This window comes from Sycon ciliatum, chromosome 3, assembly GCF_964019385.1.
Source record: "Sycon ciliatum chromosome 3, ocSycCili1.1, whole genome shotgun sequence".
Taxonomy (NCBI): Eukaryota; Metazoa; Porifera; class Calcarea; order Leucosolenida; family Sycettidae; genus Sycon; species Sycon ciliatum.
The window spans coordinates 19,891,158-19,906,875 of NC_088645.1; the positions used below are offsets into that span (position 1 = coordinate 19,891,158).

At 48.0% G+C, this 15,718-nt stretch overlaps 2 protein-coding genes across 2 annotated transcripts in view; one reads left to right on the forward strand and one right to left on the reverse strand.

Annotated features, from left to right (window-relative positions):
- LOC135811677 (transmembrane protein 198-like) overlaps window positions 1-10,691 on the forward strand; it is a gene marked incomplete at its 5' end in the record, with an annotated part of 14,827 nt that extends 4,136 nt beyond the window's left edge. Inside the window, 4 exon segments of the mRNA XM_065324912.1 lie at window positions 2,362-2,471; window positions 3,727-3,847; window positions 9,153-9,184; window positions 9,910-10,691. Coding sequence (XP_065180984.1) covers window positions 2,362-2,471; window positions 3,727-3,847; window positions 9,153-9,184; window positions 9,910-9,936 — 290 coding nt within the window. The 3' untranslated portion in view covers window positions 9,937-10,691.
- Window positions 10,692-11,111: 420 nt separating this feature from the next.
- LOC135811678 (myophilin-like) lies at window positions 11,112-13,051 on the reverse strand. The gene is made up of 3 exons (XM_065324913.1): window positions 12,700-13,051; window positions 12,075-12,236; window positions 11,112-11,525 (listed from the first exon to the last, which is right to left on the reverse strand). The coding sequence occupies exons 1-3, from the start codon at window positions 12,880-12,882 to the stop codon at window positions 11,406-11,408; spliced, it is 465 nt and encodes a 154-aa protein (XP_065180985.1). The 5' UTR covers window positions 12,883-13,051; the 3' UTR covers window positions 11,112-11,405.
- Between the last annotated feature and the right edge of the window lie 2,667 nt (window positions 13,052-15,718).

Here is a 15,718-nt window from a genome sequence, read left to right on the forward strand (position 1 = left end):
GGGCATTATTGCTGTGTGACGATAGGCAGCGCGTCACATGCCTGCATGTCACTGTTGGTGTTCTGAGAAAGAAACATCACTCACGTAGACCTGAGGCGATCTGCAATTGAGTCAAACTTGTGGGCTGCACGATTGTCGACTAGCAGGGCAATGGACTTGCCTGCTCTGCTGGCCTTACTCACCCAATCCCTAAGCCAGCTGCAGAACACTGCGCTGTTTATCTATGCCTTTGTGTTGCTTTCCCACTTGCCCTGCAGCACAGCAGCTGGGGTAATGTTGGCTGCTTTGAAAGCACGAGGTAGTTTAGAGTACCATATTGCCAAAAGGCGTTGCTTCGCACCATCCATGCTGATGGCGATGGAAACTGTCACCCTGTCCTCCTGGGTCTTGCCTCCTTTCAGCATCTCATCAGTGTGAGCCAGTTTCCGATTCGGCAATGCCCGCCATAACCGGCCCGTTTCATCTATGTTGTACACTCGGCTGGGTCACAGACACTATCAACATTGGCGAGGATCTCTGACCATGAATGTGTGATTCACGAAATAATTTGCTGCTGCCGAATCTGTGTCACCTGCTTCTCTATGCAGCTTTCTCGACACGACGCACCGCTTTTTTCAGGAAGCGCTGGACATGCGACTTCCAGGCGATGTCATTTGAAGGCAGTGACGAGCATCCAGCAAGCCCCCTCACATAAGTGTGTCTGCGATCTCCTTGCCCTTTTTACAAGGAGCATTTTGTACGTCTTGATCATCTTGGACATGTCCTTTGGTGCCGTCTCGAGTGCTGCTTCCTTGCGCTTGAGAATGGAGGATATCGTTGACTGAGCGACTTCGAAGTGACGAGCAACATCAGCTTGACTCATCTCGGATTTAGCACCTGTATACAGTTCTCTCTATGTGACCCACCGTCCTACACGCATCACACTTCGCAGTCTTAAGGTTTGTGACCAGACTTGTCACACCGAGAACATTTCTTGTCGGACGACTTCGGAGTTTGCTTGCTTCGTCGACGTGCGTGATGCTCCAGTTGAACGGCCGGCGTGGACGGGCTGTGCCGTCAATTGCTCCGAGTCTGGATGCTGTTTCGTAAGCTGATGCCATCTTCACGACGTCTGCCAAGCTTGAGTTCTCCTTGGCTTTGGACAAGATCTCCTGCGTGACGCTCATTGACTTACTGACGAACTGATCTCTGATTGTTCTGTCCAAGTACACATCAAACATAAAATCCATAGCTGCTTTCTGTATTCTTGCTGCATATTGTGTCGCTGACTCTCCATCCTTTTTGACTAGTTCTCTGGAACCTATGTGTCGCCACCAACACGCTAACATTCGGTTCGAAGTGCTCCGTGAGCAATGCTTCGATTTCCGCAAATGTCTTCTGCGCTGGGCTGTCGGGCAGACAATGACTCTTCAGGATGGAGTAGTTCTCAGCGGACACTCGGTTGATCAGGACAGCTGCTTTCCGTGTGTGTGCGCCGCTCTCTGCTCGGCCGCGATGGCACCAGCTGCGACTTGTTCTACGTTGTTCGCGAAAAAATAAAATGTGAATCTCTCTGCGTACTCACGAAAATCACCTTTCTCAAAAAATTCAAGCTTCGTTCGAGACATCTTCGTCTTCTATCTTCGACGCCAAATTGTTATGTCCTGTCTCCTTGCGGACGAACGTACATGTGCATTCTGTTGCATCCTTACATGCTCTCACGAACACTAAGACTCACTACTTATTGGTCTGGTAAAACAACAACAACAATCCAATCCGAGCATGCGCAACCGACACCTGTGGTCAGTGGAGCCCCTGGTACCTATCTGCTCTGCATAGGCAATGAAAGTTCAAGCTACATTAGATGCCTACAGGACAGAAAAGATCACAGATGTAGTCTGAGCTATACTCAAACAATATTGTGAACCTGAATTAATGTATTTTAAAGCAATGCCAAGCGATGGAAACGACGCAAAAACAGTCTAAGAGGAAAATATAAATGTCCAGACTCCGTCTAAGGAACACTGCTTTCAAGTGAAATAAAGTAACGCAATGTCATGTCAGCTCATCCTCCTTGTTGCGATACAGTTTTTTTCATGTTTTCAATTAAAAAGAAAGGACGAAAGGTTTACAAGTGGCCCATAGTTGTAATTGTGCTAACTGCTGCACGTTATGCCTCATCAATAGCATGTTTCCGCCAGTGTTGGACAACCATGGGTAACTTGTCAACCTTTGGTTCTTTCGTCTTAAGTTTGATCTGTGGCTCTCCATCCGAGTATAGTGTTAACCGTGTGTGTGTATGTGTGTGTGTGTGTGTATGTGTGTGTGTGCGTGCGTGCGTGCGCGCGCGTGCGTGCGTGCATGTGTGTGTGTTGTGCACAGGTGCGGTGATGACTACGTACGGCCTGGACTACTATGTGGAGAATGCCGCAGCCGTGCAATATACCTGGCTACTGATGGAGGGGAAGTCCCCGCATCTCAAGTGTGTTCAGGTATGCTTCCAGTGCAACTGCTGCTGTTGCTGCTGCTGCTGCTGCTGCCACTGCTGCTATTGCTGCTGCCACTGCCGCTATTGCTGCTGCCACTGCCGCTATTGCTGCTGCCACTGCCGCTATTGCTGCTGCCACTGCCGCTATTGCTGCTGCTGCTGCTGTTGCTCGTGCTAAGCAGCTGCTTTGTAGCATGGGTCTTATTTATGGCATTTTTAAAGGCAGCACCCATCCTGGACGACCATGGTCGAGTGACGGTCTACAAGGGATTCGTGCGACCCCTACTTGAATATGCCCCACTGGCCTGGTCGAGCGCAGCCGCAACTAACATGGCCCAGCTGGACAAGGTTCAGCAACGTGCCCTGCATTTCCTGGGACCTGGAACCATCCTCCAAAGTCTTCAGCTTCGTCGGATGGTGGCAGCCCTGTCATACTTGTTCAAGCTGCACTACATTCCAGGGCCTCCCCAGGTAAAGGCCATGCTGCCACCAACCAAGCCCCCTGCCGTAGCTAGCATGTGCACACGGCAAAAACGTCAGACGCACCATGCCTTTCAGCTGAAGTGGACACTCCCTCGCACAGCCCCTGACTACCTCCTGCTATCCTTCCCCTTCTTCGCCATCACACCCTGGAACAACCTGCCTGCGGACCTCCTGCTTCACGAGCCTCATTCAAGACGCTTCCAAACCTTCAAGGTCAACGTATGTAAAGATCTAATCCGAAAGAGATGGCTGTGGTCCACACAGTATCTGTGACGATGATATTGAGATTTGAGACCCATTTAGTATTTACCTCTCTACTACTACTTGCTTGTTATGATTATTGTTCTCTTTCTTCATTTTCCCTCCTGGTTTAGTCATTACACGTATTTATAATTATTATTTGGTGCAATACTAGCGCCCCTTTCTCGCACCAAATTATTATTCTTGCTACCTGACCATGCACCCCCCCCCCCCCTTTTTTTTTCGATGCCAGGTTGCAACGCTAACGCCGAGACCCCTGGTCGGTCGAGTTGCTCCCTGTACATCGGCACGTCGTCCCTACATCCCCTGTGTCTTGTCTTGTGTTTGTCTCCACATGTCTCTTTGTAGGGCCGTGTTCCCAAAAAAAAAAAAAATGGACTTATTTGTTGTTTTGCCTTTGAGTATATTGTGTGTGTGTATGTGTGTATTGTGTGTGTCTCTCTCCCTCTGTCTACCTGTTTGCCTGTGTGTCTGTCTGCATCGGTGTTCATGTCCGTGCGTTTTCAACGCTCCAGACATGGGTCATGTTGACGGCCGTTTGGCCACTGCTGTTGATCGCTGGACTTCTTGTGCAATGCCTCAAGACGGGAAAGAAGAAGGACGAGGATGAGGAGGATGGAGATGGCGAAAGACGAGGTGAGTGGGTGTAGTCTGACAAGGGTAATCAAGTAGGAATACACTGCTTCTATGTGCCAGCTGGCTGCTATCGGAGGCATGATGATTACAAGTGACGCGGAACTTTTTCCTGCTTGCCAGTGCCCACTGTTGCCTTGTGGATTGCGCTAGTGGCCATGTGATTACATCATTAATTGACGTTCTTTGTACATGATGGCATCATCATTTGACATACCGTATTTTACCGGTTGTAAGTCGACCCCGGTTATAAGTCGTCCCCCTATCCGGAGGTCTCAGTTCTGCGTTTTAAAGTTATCACCCAACGAAGCACTACTAACAACTCCCTGCTACTAACATATCAACAAATCATGTAAACTTTCCTTATTGGAGGGTATAACGTCCCAGTCCTCGAAAAAGGCCAATAAACTGGCACAAATGTGTACACACGGTGCACTCGTGCATGCAGTGCAGGTCATTTTTTGTAAAATACTGATAGTTCCCGGTTATAAGTCGAATCCCGGTTGTAAGTCGACCCCCACCCTTTCTCCTTCTATTTTTAGTCGTGAAAGGTCGACTTACAACCGGACAAATGCGGTACTTTCTATATGATGACATCATCAGTTGACATGCTTGGTATTATTATTATTATTATTATTATTGTAGAAAGGAAAAGGACATATGGATACGAGTTAAGAGTAACTCTCCATCACTGTAACTGGATACTATATACAGTCAGAAAGTGCAATAACTAGGCACAAAACTGACAAGAGTACTGAGACATTCGACGTCCTGACACCTAGCTTCAACACATCTCCGTAGCGCTAACCGACAGCCTTCCAACTTGGAAGGTGCTTTGCTGCTTCGAATTGTAGTTAGACCGCTTTGTCAAATATCGTACTGGTCTTGTCATCGTCCAGTAACAATCGACATTCTTTGTTCCGTTCGGACTGTGGCTTTTGCTCGTTTTCGTTGCGCTTGCCTTCCCCTCTTTGGTCTTTTCATAACCTTGAACCTTCCAAGTTGGAAGGCTGTCGGTTAGCGCTACGGAGATGTGTTGAAGCTAGGTGTCAGGACGTCAAATGTCTCAGTACTCTTGTTAGTTTTGTGCCTAGTTATTGCACTTTCTGACTGTATATAGGATCCAGTTACAGTGATGGAGAGTTACTCTTAACTCGTATCCATATGTCCTTTTCCTTTCTACATTTATTTATGGCTCAACATCCAAGTTTCAAATTATTATTATTATTAAATTTTTGATAGGGCAATCCCCACAGGCCTAAGGCCTTTTGACAGGGTACCCTCAGAAATGAAGAACAGAATTACGGAAGGTATGCAGGGAAGAACTTAAGCGGACCTCGGCTGGGAGGGCATTCCAGCGGTCAGAGCCAAGGAAAGTGAGAGAAAATAAACCATAGCGACGTTTGGCTGTCGGAAGAGCAAGGGAAGAGGACACTTGAGAGCGGGTGCGAGAAATAGTGCAGGTAGAATTAGAGCGGAGTCAGAAACAGTTAGCAACAAGGACACTAGCCAGATCATGAAGCGCACGGTACGTTAGAACGTACAGCTTGAATTGGTACCTGACAGACAAGGGAATGATATGGTAGCGGGCAATAACAAGGGACACATCAGATACGCGGGGCATGCAAAATACAATACGCAGCGCTCTATTGCTAAGTCGGACAACACGGTCATGGAGGGAGGCAGACAGGCAGTGAGCAAAGGAATTAGACCCATACTCAAGTATGGACTGAAAGGAACAGATGTAGAAAGCCCTCTTAGCATCGATCGTTAAATGGTCTCGGACCTTTCTAAAGATTCCTAACTTACAGCCTAGTTTACGTTCTAATTGTGAAAAGTGAACTCCAAAGGAGAGATGTTCGTCAAGAACTATACCAAGGTATATCACCTGCGAAGTGCTCTGAACTGTTGTACGAGATCTGACTGGACTGGGTGTCTGAGCATTGCACGGTGCGCCCGTTTGCGCTTAAACAATAGAAGGCGGAGTTCATCATCCATCCATCCATGGGGCTGGAGTGTATGCTTTCTTGATATTCACACGTTTAGCAGGGCAATGCTCGTCTAGTGCACCCTGAACTGCAGTCTGCCAATGTAAAATGCGTGTGTTTAGAGACTCTGGCGATGAGGCATTAGTGTGGTGGGACAGGTTGAACATTTTCTCAGCGGCTGTTTCTTGGAAATCTATGATATTCAGAGACCAAACTGGTGGCTTGCGTATCTGTATTTGTCTACTCGTCTGGTGTGGCTGAGCATCAGAATGGACGGTGAAATGAACATGAACCAGATTATGGTCTGAAATATCACACGCAACTACAGTCGAACTACTGAAGACTATATCAGTCCCGCTGAGTACTGCAGGTGGTGTGGTGAGAGTGGAGTTGGGTGCTAATAGTGAGCCTAATACTAGATCTATCGTTGTTCCGCTTGGATACCTGGTTGGTGAGGTGACAACATTTCGGAGGTCGAAATCACTACAGAGTGTTTGTAGATGAGAGTAGTGTGTATGATTAGGATCTTGTACATTCACATTGAAATCTCCTAGAACAATAGAGGAGGTGGAGGCTGGGGCATGTCTCAGCGAGTCGTCGATCAAGTCAGTGAGGATCGACCAGAAGCTTACAGGTACCGCTGGCGCTCGGTACATGCCGAATATGGTCAATGGTTGTTGGCATACATTTATCTGCACAGCAAGCACTTCCACGTCTGAGGAGTGGTGTAATCTCCGATTATCATACTCATCTCTAACATACATGCAGACACCGCCTCCTCTCCCAGTCTGCCTGTCCTGTCTGTGCACGGTGTAGTTCGGTATGTTTATACAGTTATCAAGGACAGTGTCAGTCAACCATGTTTCAGTGAGGGTCAATACATCAATATTATGAGCATGTAGAAGTGATTTGATCTCATGCAATTTATTATAAAGACTACATACATTAATATGAGCAATACTTAGCTTGCGAGTTGTAGCTGTTGATGTTGGGGATGCCCTTGGTGTGTCCTATTGGGTCGCGTCATGGTCATGTAGCATCCGTTCGATGTCCTCATCTGTGAGCACTTTGCCTCCGGAGATAATTGTATCGCTTGGCAGGTGGCACTGTATACCCTTACTGCGAAGGGCCTTCATTTTGGGCACCAGAGCCGTTCTCCGTGCTTGTTCGGGCCATGTCAGATCGTAATGAATGTAAACATTAGCCCCTTTGAAGGTAGCGTCGCGACGGTGCCTCATCAGGGTTGCCTTGCCGCTCTCAGTTAGGGCTACGTGGACTAACCGCGGCTTTATTTGGTGGGCAGTGGTGCTTGCGTTATTTGAACCGCGCGTTCCGATACGCGATGCGGACTTCACGTCCACGGCGGCTAAATTGGGCACCAGTGTCGGCACTAGAGTCGCAAGATCTTCGGACGGGAGCTCTTCCAGGCCACGCAGTATGACATTGTTGGAGCGCAATCTGGACTCTGTGGCCTCCTCAATCAGGTCACGCACCTTGATGTGGAGGTCATTTAAGGCAGGTGTTGCCGTGCATGGTGGGTTGGGGGTGGCGCCAGCCTGGCTGCTGTTGATGTTTGCAATCTTCTTTTCCATGTTGCTAATGGCGGATTTTGCAACATTCTCTACATTATTGACGGATTCAGCACACTTGTCGACAAGCACCCTTAGCTTACGGTTCTCAGCGGTCAGTCTCCTGAGTTCCTCTCGTTGCTGATCGTGCCGCAACTCCACTGCGCACACACGTACCTTCAGCGGTTCTACGATGTCTTCAGCAACGCGGCGAAGATCATCACGCAGTTCTCGCTTGAACTCTTTTAGCATTCTGGAGAACTCAGACAGCCCGCTGCCAGCTGGGGTACTGTCGCTGGTTGTCAGCAGCACGCACGGGGTCTTGTCAGTTCCAGGTGGGCGGGGCACTGCCAGAACCGGATCGTCATCCGTGGCACGCAAACTTTCTGCTGGGCTTTCCGCTTGTCTCTTCGTAGATCTACGTTCCTTGGGCGCGGCGTCACTGTCTGAAGACCTAGAACCACTACCGAAGGGTGACTGATTCCCCCCACGGCCAGCGTGGCTTTGGGAAGTCATCTTGCGGACAAGATTCTTAACAGCTTTCGACATGGCATCCGGATTGAGTATGCGCTCTCAATTGCGAATGGCAAAGCCACAGCACAGTGATGCACTAGCTCAAGCGAATCCATTCACTTACGCTGTGTACTTGCGCCCACAGGAGAATCCCCTCGTTCACCACCATGACGTCATCTGTACAACCTCTATAGAACAATAGAGTCAATGGTGAAGACACAGTTGAGAAGATTGCCTTTGGAGAATTTGCCTTTGGAGATCAGAAATTAGTGATGAAACGAATAGCAAATCCCAGTAGCCGGATATTCTGTGGCTTAACGAACGAACGAACGAACGAATATTCTTTTGTTACACGGATGACATCACACACCTTCCTCTCAGTAATTTTATTGGATATTGCCACTATCATTAGGCATGGCAAACGAAGGCACATATTTCTCGATCATTCCTAGGTCAATGTTCACAAAATCCCCAGCTGAAGCGCATTTTGCACGCTAAAAAAACCCAGCTTGAGACGAGATTTTTCGTTCGAGCGCCGTAACTCCACTCCAGAACCTCGGATCGCATTCGGGTTGCTTGGAGACGACAGCTGACAGTTTTCTAATGCCGATAGAGCTGTCGAGGAAGCGATCCGGTCAAGTATTAGCGAAGATACGAAAGTTTGAAATCGCCCGGTAAACTCTGTGTACCGGGTTAATGAATATTCGCCATGAGAAATATTCGTTCGAATGTGACAAACCGAACGAATATTCGAATATTTAGTATATTCGTTTCACCACTATCAGAAATACAGATTGCCAGATTTGAATCGGAATTCCACGCGATGTTTGGGTCAGTAGGCTGCGTATACTGTGTGTACATAGTCTTTGTGTTGTAGTGCAATGCACGTAAAAGTATGCGTACAGTGTATGATGATGGTGTTGTGGAGTTTATGCTTTTCACTACACTGTACAGCCTTTTTACTGACTCAATATATCACTGTTGTATTTGTGTGTGTGTGTGTGTGTGTGTGTGTGTGTGTGTGTGTGTGTGTGTGTGTGTGTGTGTGTGTGTGTGTGTGTGTGCGTGTGCGTGCGTGCGTGTGCGTGCGTGTGTGTGTGTGTGTGTTCGTGTGTACATGTGTGTGTGTGTGTGTATGTGTGTGTGTGTGTGTGTGTGTGTGTGTGTGTGTGTGTGTGTGTGTGTGTGTGTGCGTTCGTGTCTTTGTTTTTGTCTTGTTCTGCCCCCTCTCCCCTTCAGGATATCGCCGCCGTGGGTCCAAGCAAGAAAGAGTATGGTTTTCTGAACGTGTGCCTCTCCTGAAAGCCTCCTAGAGTGTCTGTAGGCATAGTTGTGTTATTGTAGGACCCCCGGGGCTCTTAGCCAAATCTGCACCGGCTTGTACGGCTGTATGGCGCCCGCCACAGTGTTTGTTATTCACCCCTGGTGTCATTGAACACTATCTCCATAGGGGTTGAGTGTGTAATGTACTGGTAGTGACAAGATGGCTTCTCATGCATACCAAGCCATGCTGGCATACCATGATGACGTCATGATTATGTCATCATTGTGTTGCTAGTCTGCCTGTCCGTCTGATTCACCAGCAGGACATGTATTCCCCGCTTTGTACCAGGGTTGTCAGTGAGTTAGCTCTACTCCATCGACCCACGGTTCTCACACACGATGCTCACAGAGATGTTCACTGCCGTATTCCGGCACTTTGCCATACCCTGTTTGGCTGTTCCGTCACGGTGCAGTACACAAGCAAGCCGCCGGTGGAATTGTATCTCATACATGTGGTCACTGTCTCGTTCATTATGCCGTACTTCTGGGTTGACGCTGTTCTCCCAGTCACAGAGCATTGTCACCGGTGCCTCTGCGTGTGTGGGCTTGCCAACCGGTTTGGTCCGTGTGTGTATGTGTGTGTGTGTACGTGTATGTGTGTGTGTGTACGTGTGTGTATGTGTGCCACTGTGTATGTGTGCCACTTGTCCTCGTCGCCATGCCACCTGTCCAGGGTCATCTGATGAGGGACATTGGTTAAGGAAATGCCACTGCCATGAATATCATTCCATGCCACTCTTGAAGCACCGAATCTCTCCATCATCCCGTCCAGTCTGCCACCCGCTTGTCCAACTACATGCCATGTGCCTACCTTTTTTACCATGATCAACCTGAAACAAGGTACCGAGCTATCTGCTAGCTTAATTTGTGCAGTGTGTGCACGACCATCTAGATTATCGCCTTTGCACACATCAAAAGTCAGTAGACGTTTACTATATTCTCGTGTTCTCTCAGTCTCGATAAACTAGCTATCTTGTTCAGTGTACACTTCTAGTCTGGGTTTCAATCTCCTTTTTTGTATCCACCGTATCGGCAGTTACTCAGTTTCTCTTCACTTCTGTTGCCTCCCCTCACTCCTCTATGTTGAAGTTTATCGATTCCTATTCTCTTTGCCAAGTTCTACTTTATTTTTAAGTAACAGTTTATCTTTATTTCGCGCCGTTCTCTTCGTCAAAGCACATAAATCTCCGACTGTATTTCAATTTCTACAGAATTTTTCAGCACCGGGAAGTGCATTTAATCACCTGGCAGCTGCATTCAGTTCATTGGGCACTATTTGCGTGCAAAAGGACGCGTTCCTTTGTTATCATTCTGTTTTCCCTTTCCTCTAGATAGGAAAGCAGTGCTGTCAGCTCTGACAGGTAATTATGTTGTATTCTTGTTTATACTCGCGTTTTCGCATCCTATTTTTCTGTCAACTGCCTCGAGCCACCTATTGAGAGGTGGCCGCCTGGACTTTCGAACTCATGCTTTGTGTGCGTATGGCAGTGTGAAACTGCTGAACATGTAGGGGATTGTAGGCGCTTTGCACCACACCTCCATTCGCCTTGTACAGCTTGTACACTTCCATTCGCCTTGTATGGCGCACTGGCGTTGTACCACGCCTCCATTTGCCTTGTACGGCAAACAGGACCAGCTTCCTTATCAAGATCCGGTGTGCTATTCACCCTCACAGGGCGAGCAAGGTTAACCTGTGTAATAGGTCTGCACTCGTCCGGCTTTGTTTTACGGCCGGGTGCCACGAATGACTGACTCACCATGCCGTGTATAGTGCATACTGCATACGACACTCGGTATTATACCGAATGGCCTGGTGATGGGTATGTTGAACACAACTGTGTACTTTGAGCCTTTGTCTGCAAAAATACAGTGATGAGATTGGTAATAATAATATGCATGCTATGCCTACTTGTAGAAATCAGCATAGCATACGGAAAACTATAAAACTGATAGCTTGTCCCAATGTGTGAATTAATTGTTCAAAAAATATATAAAAAACTGCATGTCTTTGGGGCATATTAATCGATGGCGTTGCGGTCGGTACTTGATGTTTCCATGCTAGCTTGGGATACCAGCCCGTGTGAAGCGACTGCTTGCTTGCACACAAGATCGAGGTGGCACAGCCTGCACATGTATCTCGCATTCAGGCGCGAAGCCTAGCTCGTTATCCTAGGCGCCGTACTGTGGTACTGCACTGTTCCGCATGGCCAGGGAACACCGGCCCACTTGGTCGAGTGTGTTGATAACGCGACTGAACGGTCCTTTCTCCCCGTTGTACAGATCCTCCGGCTGCAGCGACAACAAGAACAGAAAGCGGCCAAGACTTGGCAAGAGACTGCGGAACACTTAGATCCCGGTGGTTTTCGTACCCGTGACCCATTCCTCTAATCCTACTCAGGGCCACCTATAGAAGGTGTGTGAATGATTTAATGGGCGAATTTTCAAATAGGCACTTCAACAGTAATCACACAGCATGGCTCTGAGGATTTTCTAGTGGGCGGACTTAGTGCAGCGCTGTGCCGCGGCTTCGCCAAAGCATCCCAACTGATAATGCAATCCCATAACTTCTATAGTATCCAGCCAGCCGTACAACGTTAGTTTATTGAGCACATCATCATGAATATGCGAACCACACCTACCCTAAGCTAGGAAACCACACGCATAAGAAACGCATCGCAGTTACAGACAAACGGACAGACAACCAGACCGACGGACAGACAGGTAGAGAGCCAAAGAGACTGGCAGACAGATAGAGAGCCCAAGAGACTGACAGACAGAGAAACAGACAGGGAGACAGAGAGAGTCATACAATCATAGTCATCCGTGATGTTACCGTACCTGGAATAAGTCGTCGTCCTTCACACCGATTTCCTTAGCGGCATTCAGGAACATGCTAATGTTGTCCATGCAGGCGAACTGCGTTTGCGGGTCAACTCTCATGTCTGGAATCCTTCTTGGATCGCCCACAGACTTCATGAAGCGACAGAGACGTGTTCCGTCCTGTAAGAAAATAAGCATCCACAGCATCCGTCCTTTATTGCTGTAATTTTGCCAAACTCAGCTTTCCCTGGCACTAGTTCTTCGCAACCGAATATTGAACACTCCTCGTAGCGTTGGAAAGCATGCGCTTTCATTTTTTTATCAGATTGCACATACCTACGGTTCTGCCCCCTGCCTGCCGGTGCGCCTACCTACCTTCCTTTCTACCTGCCACCCTTTCCACCTTGCTTTCCGCCCTGGTTCTCTGAAGAACCTTTCTCCCAGCAAGATCTAGTCCTTCGGTTATTCTATCGATCTACCGCATTAGGGCTTAAATGTTACCACGTGCCAACCATCCAGCCTAATTGTGTCTTGTTTAACATTTTTGTTACCTTTTTTTCTAACGTGGCTGACAATAGTGACAAAGACCTGCGGTTTTGTTGAACGGACACCAAAGAGGTCTGCAACAATGCGTCCAACCTACCTTCAAAAACTCTTGGATGTCTTTCCAATCGTGACTCTTGCACGCATCTGCTGGATTGTCCAGGACAGCGTTCAGCCAGGAGACGATCTTTTCTGGAATATCTGTTGCAGCAAAGGCATCCATCTTCTCCTCGAGCTTACCGTCCGTTTGGGGAACTAGCCCATATCCAGTGGGTCGCTGCATGTTCGTCGAAGATGATGGGCGCGTGGGAAGACAGAGCTATTTTGTGTTTCGCTGAGGAAGAAAAAGCAGTGTAACAGAATCAGATCGAGCACCGCTATTTGTAGGCCTTGTGATGCTGATCAACGTCGCGACTAGTCGACTTGCAAGCGTAAAAAATAGTACATGTATGTACATGTACTTGAAGTATTTCGGTAGGGAGTCGGTAGAGCTTGGGCTGGCGATGACAGTGCCAGGCGAAGAATAGCCAACTACAAGAAGATAAAAATGAACTCGGATTCCCAAAGATTATCGCTGAAGGCACTGAATTACATGCGAGTTATGGGAGGCCCCTGCCGTACGAGACCATCTTTACCAGATAGGCAGCTAGTGCTGATAGAGAGAAGGCAAGGAGCTGGTGGAAAACATTGGATGAGCCAAGTCTAATCTTCGTGAGTGGGGTCAACAGGTTCAGGCCATTGTTCATTTGCAGTGGCGTACATCTCATTGTCTTCACAAGATCGCAGCAGCTACACAGGAATGGACGGCTTTGTTGTCCGCAGTCCACTTCTGGTGGCTGAAACAAAGAGCCTCTTCAGGCTCTTGGCCATGACAGTGATTATGCACCACCATTAGGATTATTATTATTATGAGCATTATCAGCAGTGATGGGCGGCCGTGAAGGGTAGCTCGTATCGCATCGCATTGGAGCTAGCAAGGCGTCGAATGAAGGCTTACGCCTATGATCGGACTCGGACGGACATATGCCAAGATGGTGGAGTATGCGCTTGATATACAGTTTAGCAGGCAAGACAATCTTTTCGAAGATCAATACCGGGCTGTTCAGTAGCTAGGGTATCTGTGCTAACAGATTAATCTGGCAAGGATCACGCAACTGTAGCAGCAGAGTGGATGGCCGCTGCAAGCACGTCGCCTGACTGGGATAGCACTTCGCCTGACTGGGATAGCACGTCGCCTGACTGGGATAGCACGTCGCCTGACTGGGATAGCACGTCGCCTGACTGGGATAGCACGGCGGACCTGCCAGAGTTCTGAGAAGCTACACGTGCAGTCACACCCGCGGAGAATATTGGCTTTGATGATAAATCGGTGACATTGTTGGAATTAGATCATGCTCACTCTCCGAGCGGTCCCTGGTGTGTACTCAAACAAACGCAATACCTGTTGCCATGTCTGATCCTGCAACCCGCGCAGGACGTAGCAGGGGACACCGTTGTACATTCTCTGTTTGCGAAGCCTGAGCATTCCGTTATTTTCACCATACACCTGAAACACTCCGTGGAGAGATTTTCTGATGTTGACTCTCTTCCCTTGATAGCACCGTACCAGATGCTGAAATCATGTGCAAAATTCCAAGCCGTTGCATACACCCTTCCCAGAGGCCTTTGTATTCCCCTACGTTCTCTTGCTGTTGTTGTTCTCTTCCATTCTATATCTAGGCATGTGCACTTTCATAAAATTAAAAAAATGGTAATAAAAACTTAAAAAGGACCCTTGCTCTCATAGTACCGTTTACACCTGATTTGGCTAATTCACTTGCTAGTTGCTTATAAGTCTATAGCAATAGGAATCCGACAGTGCTTGTGATATGAACAATGCGCACAGGTTCCGAGGGGCTATATTTGTCGTGGCCTGGCATGAGTAATACATGGATGTGGCAAATGGGATCGAGGCCTTTGGCCTCTGGTTGGTGGATCTGATCTATCCTCCCCCACCGTTTAGGAGCCGCATCTGACGCCTGATCCTGGGGTGGTGGCGTCCCACGGAAGCGGAAAGGTGGTTCTTGACCAGGGAGTTGTACGACTCCTTGTTCTTGACCTGCCCGGTACACGAACCCCGTCGAGTTTTTTTATTATTTTTATTATTTTATATTTGTCCAGATGATATTGTTCTTAACCAGGGAGTCGTCAAAAACCGGTATTTGACGACTCCCTGTTCTTAACCATACGTCTGAGTGACTGAAAAGAGATAATTATAAAAAATTGAAAACATGCCGCCCAGTTCAGTTCATAGTCTAGTACCCAGCAGTAAGTCAGCAGCTTTCACTCGCATGATCCTGGGATGCCTTGTGAACTGATGTATCTTGAGTCCGCAGACCAAGTCGTCTTTTGAACGACAGCAGAAGCCTTGAGGCGAGTGGAGTGCTAACCAAGATTTTCGGCGTCTGCCAGCAATTAGAGAACAAGAGGAATTGATTAACAGAGGATAATCTGTGTATCAACGATTAAGGCCCAGTTGATTGAGGAATCAGAACATTTCCAGGCAGAGTTGCCCATACGGTAATTCAGACCCGAGGAGCCAACAAATTTACTGGCATCATCGTCTTTACGGCATATCTGGCCTGGGACAAAGACTCGAAGCTTCCGATTGGGGTAGGTCCTGTCACGATGCTCACAGACAAACCGTGGCGTTATTTCTAATCAGTGATTCAGGCCTATGCCTATGGAGATCCATTGTACACATGGCTGTTGTCTGAAAACGTTCATGGGAGATAAGGACGTGTTTAGTGACCACTACTTGGTACACAGAGAACTGGTCTGGAATGAGAGACAGGTGGTCTGGCTATGCAGGTGTCGTGTCTATGCAGGTGTCCGTATGATGAAAGGTGGGTTAAATGCAGTGCCTAGTACAAACGGTCTCTGCAAGCAGGTGGTAGCCGTGGTGGCAAAATATACGTCTTTAATACTCTATTGCAGAAGTGTGACCAGGTTTAAGTATTGATACGAGTCTAGAATACTACTGTATTTCAGTACTGTTGCCATGGTAAATTTCGTGAGCATGCCTTTGAGTAATATCGCTCTCATGCTCTCTCCTTCTCCCCCTCTCTATCTCCCTTTAT

What these genes read in the sequence shown, in the direction of transcription:
- LOC135811678 (XM_065324913.1), bottom strand. Translation starts at nt 12,882, where the DNA reads ATGCAGCGACCCACTGGATATGGGCTAGTTCCCCAAACGGACGGTAAG. An exon ending in ACATCCAAGAGTTTTTGAAG is followed by an intron (nt 12,237 to 12,699) that starts GTAGGTTGGACG and finishes ATTTTCTTACAG; the next exon opens with GACGGAACACGTCTCTGTCG. An exon ending in AGGACGACGACTTATTCCAG is followed by an intron (nt 11,526 to 12,074) that starts GTACGGTAACAT and finishes TTGTCGCTGCAG; the next exon opens with CCGGAGGATCTGTACAACGG.